Raw genomic sequence first — 9664 nt, forward strand, 5'->3', positions numbered from 1 at the left:
TCTCCAATGCAAATTATACATTCAGTTATAATGACTATAAAACATCAGCGTATGTCTGGCCATTTATCTTAAAGCTTCTTATACAAAGCATATTTCCACCTATTTTTAAAGTTTAAGATTAAAAAAAAAAAAGCTGTCCTCTCACTCCTCTATCACACATCCTTTAACTCATCCCTCCCCACTTCACCTTTAACCTTTAGTTAAGGTAACCACTTGGAACATACCCTGTTTCTTCGAATTCAAGATAGCCATTCGTAAGGACACCATTATTTTATGTACCACCAAAAGGAAGGCGAAAGATACCAGTTACACTTTTAATATGCCAATTTCAAAAAAAAATTAAAATTTAATATAAAAATATTAAAACTAATTTTAGTTTTAATATTTCATTTTCAGGGAAAAAATTCCTTGGAATTAATAAAATACAGTAACCTCTTGCCCCTAATTTTACCCTCCCTCATTTGACACTATGAAACCTGATACTCTACGTGTTTTATTGACCTACTACTAGTAAAAGGAATGGCATCTTGGTTTTAATTAAAAATTCCACACAAACCTCAGACAAGTGCAGAGAAGCAAAAAAGTTTGCATTTTCTGATATGTTTTTCAGTCTCTTCCTTTCATACGGTGACAATCCTGAAAAATCATCCTATGAAATTAGATCAAAAACATTGTTACTTTACATAATCCATAGCAAAATCACCTCACAAAACTAGTTGCATTCTCTGCATGTGTTATTTCTTTCAAATTGCACCTACTCTATTTTACACTCTCTTATCAAACAGCACATAATCTTTGCTGCATTGGATACTGAATGAAAAAGCTGGAATGTGGGATAATTACAGAGTATCTGTATGGCTTCCCAATTAAATAACAAGTGAACTTGTACTATTTCTCAAAGTTATCTTTTTATGAGACAAAACAAGAAAGAACTTAGTAACAGAAAATTTTAAACTTATTGAAATGGTTCAGGAAATTTAGAAAAGAGTGCAAAAATAAAGAGATAAACATACAGGCTGAGAAGGCAATTTTAAAACTAGAGAATCTTGGAGTCCAATATACAGCTAATAGTTGTGAGGGGGAAAAGAGCAGAGAAAATGGAGGAGAGACAATTAGAGAAATAATGCCAGAAAGTTTCTCAAAACCAAAGATACGAGTTTCCAGATCAAAAGAGTATGCAACACAACAAATGAAAAAGACTCAAGCCTGGGCACATCATCACAAAATTTCTTAATACCTGAGATGAGCTGAGATAGAAGATCCTAAAAGCGTGCAAAGGGAAAAATAAACCACAAAGAGCCCAGAATCAGAACAATACTAACTTTTCAATATCGAGGGAAGCTAGAAGACAATGAAAAATGCATTAAAAATTCTAAGGAAAAATCAAAATTCTTTTGAACTTACGATTCTAAAATCAATTAAGCTAACAATCAATGAAAAGCATAAAGACTTTTCCAGACATGCAAACTACCTCTCATACACGTTTTTACAGGAAACTACTATAAGCTTCATTTTAATAAAATGAGAGAATAAACCAAGAAAGAAAAAGACAGGATCCAGGATACAGAAGTTCCAGCACAGGACAGATAAAAGAAATTCAAAGGAAAATAGTAGAAAGGCCAAGAAAAAGTAAAAACAGTCCAGAGTTCAGAAGATGGAGGGCCCCAGAAAAAATTTCATGAGGAAAATATGTACATACATGAAGCAATTAGAATTCTTTGATTTATATGGAGAAAAATTTTACAACTTTGGTGAATCGTGGACTGTATGTAATAAGGATGTGGGAAGGGAAAACATGGAAAGAGAAGGGGTGGCACACGTGTAAAAGATGTGGGATGAAAGAAACAAATCTTCATCTTCCATAGAAGTCAATAGAGAATGTGGGAGGGAAAAGCTAAAATGGCTAAAAGTACAATTGGTCTATTGAGTAGCAATCACAGAGAGGTAAGTGGCAGAAATTTTCTGGGTGTTTTGATTTGTTTCTGTGTATATGTGTGTGTACATATGGATTTACTTCTGTATGTGTATATATATAGATATACACATGAAATTATATGACTTAAACATGTATGTAAATGTATTAATTTGACCAAAACAAGGATTGTTCTCACACACACATAAAATAGCGGCAGCAAAGGTGAAAGGTTATCACCTTTAAAACTGCTTTTTAGAGAAAAACATCATCACCATCATCATCAAGGACTTCCTAAGAATCTATTTCAAAATGATACATAGATCAAAGGAACAAACTTAAAACCACAGCAAAAATTTTAAAAATTTATTATGAAAAAGCATCAGACAGTTTTGAGAAGTTGTGTAATTCAGACTATTGTCACCCACTATCCATGCCTCAAAAACTTGCAACATAAAAGACCAAGAAAATAACATCAAAGTGGGCTCTCAAAGTAAACACAATACAAGAAATAGAAATTAAAAAAAACAACAGAACTCCACTATCTTCAGAGATACTTGAGAAGTTACTACATCCATTAAACAAGAAAAGAAGTGCTATTTTTAAAAAAAAATCAAAGAAGAAAAATAACTGAGTTAAGAATATACTTGTTTTGATAACTAAAATATATCATCCATAACAGCATCAAAAAGAATAATATAACAAAATGCAAGGCTTGTACACAGAAAATTACAAAATATTGAAGGAAATTAAAGATTTAAGTAAATGGAAAGAGGTCCCATATTCATATATTGAAAGACTTAACATTGTTGGAGGTCCCTTCTAGTTGCCTAATGAGATGCTGCCCCATTCATGAACTAACTAAAGCCAATCTGATTTTCAAATTTAAAAAAAAAAAAAAAAGACAATATTGTTAAAATGGCAATACTTCCCAAAGTGATCTACAGATTCAATGCAATTTCTATCAAAATTCTAAATGCCATTTTTGCAGAAATGGACAAGTTGATATTAAAATTCATACAGAAATACAAGGGACTCAGAACAGCCAGAACAATCTTGAAAAAGAAGAACCAAGTTACAGGACTCACACTTGCTTATTTCAAAACTTACTACACAGCTACAGTAATTAAAATGGTGTGGTACCAGGGTGAGGATATAGCTCCATGGTAGAGTGTGTGCTTAGCATGCACAAGGTCCTGGGCTCAATCCCCAGTACCTTTATTAAAATAAATAAGTAAACCTAATTACCTCCCACCTTCAAAAACAAAAAAACAAAAAACAAAACACAGTGTGGTACCAGCATAAGGACAGACAGATCAACTGAATAAAACTGAGAGTCTAGAAATAAACCAATACTACCTATCTATGATGAATTTATTTTTGATAAGGGAGTCAAGACTATTCAATGGGAAAGAAGAGTCTTGCCAACAAATTGTTCTGAGACAACAATTGTTCTGAAATCCACATGCAAAAGTATTAATTTGGATCACTATCTCACAATATACATAAAAATCAAAACAGATCAAAGACCTAAATGTAGGAGTTAAAACTATAAAATTCTCAGAAGGAAATAGAGGTGTAAATCTTCATAACCCTGGATTAGGCAGTGGTTTCTCAGATATGAACACCAAAGCACCAGCAATGAAAGAAAAATTGATAAATTGGACTTAAAGTTAAAATTTTTAACTAAACATTAAATTAGAATTTAAAATGTTTGTATGTCCAAGGACATTATCAAGAAAGTGAGAAGAAAGTCCAAAGAATGAGAGAAATATTTGCAAATGATGTAGCTAATAAAGGCATAGTGTCCAGAATAAGAATATATTAAAAAATTCCTACAATTGAACAAAAAAAAGACAACCTACTTTTTCAAATGGGTAAAGGATTTGAGAAGACATTTTTCCAAAGTACAAACTGCAAATAAGCACATGTAAAGATGCTCAACATCATTAGTCTTTAGGAAAATGCAAACCAAAACCACAATGAGACACTATTTCAAATCCCCTAGAATGGCTATAATCAAAAAGACAAACAATTAAGGACATTATGTTAAGCAAAAAAAGACAAATACTATATGATTCCACTTATATGACGTACCTCAAACAGTCAAATCCACAGAGACAGAAAGTAGAAAGGTAGTTGTCAGGGGCTGGGAGGAGGTGAGGGAAAGGGGAGTTATTTAATGAGTGCAGAATTTCAGATTTGCAAGATGAAAAGAATTCTGGAAGTTGATTTCAACAATGTGAATGTACTTTACTGAACTGTCACTTAAAAACAGTAAAGCTAGTAAACTTTACATGTATATTTTACCACAACTAAATTTTGTTCAATCTTTAAAGATAAACATTAACAAGTATTGGCAAGGGAGTAGAGAAACTGGATTTTTCATACATTGCTAGTGGGTATGTGAAAATGCTGCAGCCACTTTGGGAAACAGTTTGACAGTTCCTCAAAAAGTTAAACAGAGTTACCATATGACCCAGCAATTTCACTCCTAGGAATATACCCAAGAGAATGGAAAATGTTCATGCAAAATCTCACAAGTAAATGTTCATCGCATTATTCCTAATAGCAAAAGAATGAAAACAATGCAAATGTCCATCAACTGACAAACAGATAAACAAAAACATTCACAGAATGGAATATTATTCAGCCATTAAAAGGAATGAAGTACCAATACATGCTACAACATAAATAAACCCTGAAAACATGCTAAATGAAAGAAGCCAGACAAATAAAGCCACATACTGTAGAATTCCATTTATATGAAATGTCCAGAATAGGCAAATCTATTGAGACAGAAAGTAGATGAGTAGTGTCCAGGGCTAGGGGAGGGAGGAGTTGGGGTTGGTGGTAACTACTAATGGGTATGGGGTTTCTTTTTGGAGTGATGAAAATTTCTGGAATTGGATAGTGGCAATGGGTGCACAACTTTATGTGTATATACTAAAAAACAATCATATACTTCTAAATAGTAAATTTTATGTTATGTGAATGATAGCTTAATAAAAAATGAATATATGCTTGATGACAGAAATCAGATATTTACATAATCTCAAAAGTATTTAGCAATTACAAAGAGAAAAAAAGTAAGTTTACATTGGAGAATCCTGGCAGGCACCACCTTAGCCAACTGATCAAAGGCAACATCACCAGTAAAATAAATCAACATGTACACCCTGATATGATGCACTGAGGGCACATTCATGTCTGTGGTATCCTTCCCCAAAATGCAAAACCTTAATCTAATCATGAGGAAATAGCAGACAAATGCAAATAGAGGGACATTATACAAAATAACTGTCCAGTACTCTTCAAAAGTGTCAAGGTCATGAAAGGCTGAGAAGCTGTCTCCAGATCTACAGAGACATCGCAACTAAATGCACTGTGTGATCCTGGACTGGATGTTGGAACAGAAGAAGGACATTAGTGGAAAAACTGGCAAAATCCTAATAAATTCTGCACTTAAGTTAACAGCATTGTACCAAAATTAATTTCTTAGTTTGATAAATGTTCTATGGTTATGTATGATATTAACATAAGAGGAAGCTGAGTAAAAGATATAGGGAAACTGCACTATTTTTGCAATTTTTCTGTAAGTCTAAAATTTTCTCAAAATTAAAAAAATTAACTTAACCACAGGGAACTATATTCAATATCTTGTAATAACCTTTTTTTAATATTTTTTTATTGATTTATAATCATTTTACAATGTTGTGTCAAATTCCAGTGTGTAATAACCTTTAATGAAAAAGAATATGAAAATGAATATATGTATGTATGTGCATGACTGGGACATTGTGCTATATACTAGAAATTGACATATTGTAACTGATTGTACTTAAGTTTTAAAAAAATTAACTGACGAAATGCTTCATGAAGCTAAAATATTTAATAGACGCACTGAGAGAGAAAATTTAGCAAATTTCCTGGAAAAGAAAATAAGATTCTAGACTTGCAGGCCAAGACACTTGTCTTCGATGTGACAGAAACCATCCTTCGTTTGGGAAGAAACAAGCTTATAAACTAATACTGTTCCTAAAGCATGGTTCCACAAAGCCTTAGCCACTTTATCTCAAAAAGATAATTAACGAAAAGGAAGAAAACAAAAGAATGAAATGTTCTATGAAAAACGCTGAGCATTTCTGACTCTGTTTCACTATCTCATGTTCTAATTTCTGATCCTATTTTCCTTACATCAGACTAAAATCTGCTTTATATTAGCCTCACATACTCAGAATTTTAGTCTAAAAGGCCAAAGAGATAATCTAATCCAATGGTTCTCAAAGTGCAGTCCTGGAGCATATAGCATCAGTGTCTCTAGCAATCCATATTAGACATGCAAATTCTATACCCATCTCCAAAACTTGTGAATCAGAAACTCTGGTGGTAGAGCCTGCAATGGAGTTTCAACAAGCAAAAGTTTGAGAACCACTTATCTTATCCAATCCCCTCTCTGTAGAGGTGATTTGCTTAAAGGTATAAGGTTTCTTAGAAGTGGCGACACCTAAAACCTAGGCTTCCAACTCCCAGTCCAAGGCACTTATGACATACCCAACGCTGTCCCACCATAGATCCTAGCTCATAACAACATTGCCTTGATTATCCTATCTCCCTTTCCCTACTATTATTTTCTGCTCTAGTTCCATCAACTTTTCCTCATGTGGTATGGTTTTATCTTGTCCTGCATAAAATTTGTCATTTTAAATGAAGTACAAACACTCCTGGTAGGCAATAGAAGCCAAAAGAATTACATGTTTAATTCCTTAAAATGGTTTGAACTCTTAAATAGAACTTTTACTCCTGTATCTTCTCTCCTCCATCAATTGTCTCCTTTTTGTATTTAAAAGAAACATTATTCAGCACATCAATGCAATCAATTAATGATTTTCCTACCCTGCTATCAAGGGTCACTCAAATGCTGTATGTTCCACAAGCCAACTTCTTCTGGTATATTGTGCATAAGTAAGTAAAGATGAGCAAGACACCATAAAGTATGAGTAAACTCAAAAATACATGCAATAGGCGGAGGGTATAGCTCAAGTGGTAGAGCACATGCTTAGCATGCATGAGGTCCTGGGTTCAATCCCCGGTATCTCCTCTAAAATTAAATAAATACTAACTACTAATTACTTCCCCCCCAATAGAAATAAGTAAATTAATCAATGCAATAAACTGAGAGGAAGAAAAAGGGAAACAAAGGAAAGATTAAGTCAATCTTCTCCTTGACAAACCAAAACCAAGAGCAAAAGTAACCCAAGGAAGTTACCTGTTAAGCATTTAAAAAAGAAAATTTCAGTTAAACATAAATTAGATAAAACAATTTGCCCTAAAGAGACCATTGATAACCTTAGCTTATCAGAACTTCAAATTTTATTTTTTTAATTTATTTTATTTATTTTATGTGGGAAATCATTAGGTCCATTTACTTATTATTCTTTTTGTTGTTGTTGTTGTTTGGGTTTTTTTGGATGGAGATATTGGGGATTAAAGCCAGGATCTAGTGCATGCTAATCATGCACTCTATCACTTAAGCTATACCCTATCCCAGCTTTTTTTATTTTGATGGGGTAGGTAATTTATTTATTTTTTTTGGTGGAGGTACCTGGGATTGAACCCAGGACCCTGTGCATACTAGGCACGCACTCTACCGCGTGAGCTATATATACCCTCCTCCAAGAACTTCAAATTTCAAAATATGAAAATTTTGAATAAGCTAGTAATTAAATTCTTACCAGGCCTGATGTGGTGTCTTCATCACTGTCTCCATCCTGACTGCTTTCCGTGTCGGCACTGAGAATCACTGTATCCGAAGTGCTCTTGTATTGCCGCTTGTTACTTTCAGTATGAACATCTGAGGATGATTTTTGCAGCGTGGATTCTGCCTTGGAAGATGTGGCTTCCATCTTTGGAGTCAAAATCCCTCTGCAAGTTTCCTTTACTTCAGCCTTTTTACATTTCTTACATGCCACTTCATTGTTAGAATTCTTATCTAACAGGGATTCAGGGCACTTAAGCTGGTCTAGCTTGTAGTTACTGAGTGAAAAGGGGACAAGATACACCTGAGCTGTTTTTCCTAAAAATGTCTGTACTGGTCTCAAAGATGCATAGGCGACGGTTTTGGTTTTCTTTATATTCATTCACCTATTCAGATCAATAAAGAAAAAGAGAGTATTAAAATCCCAGGTTCTAAGCCATTTCTTGCATATCTGTGTAAATAAATCGAATTCCTATTTCATAATGACTACATAAATTCAACTGATAGCCTGTAAGGAAACTTTTTGCCCTCCAAAATCTAGACACCTAATTCATTAAGCTGAATAGGATTATTTATTATACTGGGCACATTTCTTGCCCATTTGAGTCTGCCAGACCAATAATAATAATGACTACAATTTATAACTGAGGATAATGAGTAACTGAAGTTGTTTCATGAGTGGGAAATTGACCAAAACTGCTGCAAAACCAAATGCTGATTTCCTGATCCCATTCTGACACTATTTCTGGGGTTACTGATAAGGTTCTTCCTCAACACTGAAGGCCTAGTTTCCATACAGGAAAACCAGGACAAGTATCCCCGCTTATCTTTGGAGCAACTCCAGGAAAAACCCGTTAAATTGAGAGATGCCCCAAGGAGCGAGAAATAAGTTTTGGAGTAAGGAGGTACCGGGTGCCAAGTCTTCCTGTCCTCCTTAGTCTGTGCCCGACAGATTCCCCACGAAGACTGTGGCAGGAGCACAACCGAAAGCGACAAGCCGTTTCTCACCTTCACCTGGAGTCGCTGTCTGGAGCCCGCTTTCTCAGCCGCCGCGCGCGACCCAGACATCTTCCCGCGGCTTAGCAGCCGGCGTCTTCCCGCCAAGATTACGGCGGGGAGGTGGAGATAGGCGGGGATGCGCAAGGATGCGCGGGGATGGGAGGGGCCCGGGGCGGCGCAGGCGGGCTCTGATCTCAGTAGGGGGTGGGGGCGGACGGGGCGTTACGTTCGCATCTTAAGGAGGCAAGCTTGCCAGCCTCAACTCCAAAATCAAATTTTCTAGGGAAGCGAAGGGACCGAATCGACATTTTTACCTTGGATCCCGATGATTTTGATGCTGCTCCTGCCAGTATCTCACTTTGAAAAACACTTGAGCTGCTGCTAAGGAAAAACCACCTTGCCTAACAATGTGAGCCTGGAAAAGATTGGGACGAACTTAGATGCCATGTGAGAGAGAAGAAATGAAATCGAAACCAATATACAGCTTTTACCTGCACCCCTAGTTCCTTGTAACCCGCCGCCAGAAAATTATGCCCTATGGCTATCGTATTATCTTCTTCCTAAGAATTTTGATATTTTTTTTCAAGAGCTGGTAACAAGCTGGTTTAAATTTCACCCATCTGTTGTGCTCGCTGCGGCAGCACGTATACTCAAATTTCACCCACCTGTTAACTAACTAAACGGATTTAAATTTCGCCCACCAGTTAACTGAGATTCTAGTGATGACCTTACGAAGCCCAAAGGCTGGGGGAAAGTTCTGAATAATTTTTGTATGACAAAGCACCATAAATAGATTTTGTCTCTCATAATTTTATCTCATATTAAGATTTTATCTATAAGGGATAATATAGTTATAGCCATATTAAACCTTTTTTTTCCCCTATCCTCTGGAATTCTGTGAGCAGAAACAATTGCCTTCCCATCAGATTTACTCCCTCTGGATAGCATTGTGGAGCTGGTAACTTTATAATATGAATTTCTATTTGCTCTAATTT

General features: G+C 35.3%; 1 protein-coding gene across 1 annotated transcript in view; it reads right to left on the reverse strand.

Annotated features, from left to right (window-relative positions):
- WDR76 (WD repeat domain 76) overlaps nt 1-8977 on the reverse strand; it is a 48380-nt gene extending 39403 nt beyond the window's left edge. The window contains 4 exon segments of the mRNA XM_006178906.3: nt 557-649; nt 7648-8028; nt 8030-8056; nt 8679-8977. Coding sequence (XP_006178968.3) covers nt 557-649; nt 7648-8028; nt 8030-8056; nt 8679-8738 — 561 coding nt within the window. The 5' untranslated portion in view covers nt 8739-8977.
- Nucleotides 8978-9664: the final 687 nt, after the last annotated feature.

Source organism: Camelus ferus, chromosome 6, assembly GCF_009834535.1.
Source record: "Camelus ferus isolate YT-003-E chromosome 6, BCGSAC_Cfer_1.0, whole genome shotgun sequence".
Lineage (NCBI taxonomy): Eukaryota > Metazoa > Chordata > Mammalia > Artiodactyla > Camelidae > Camelus > Camelus ferus.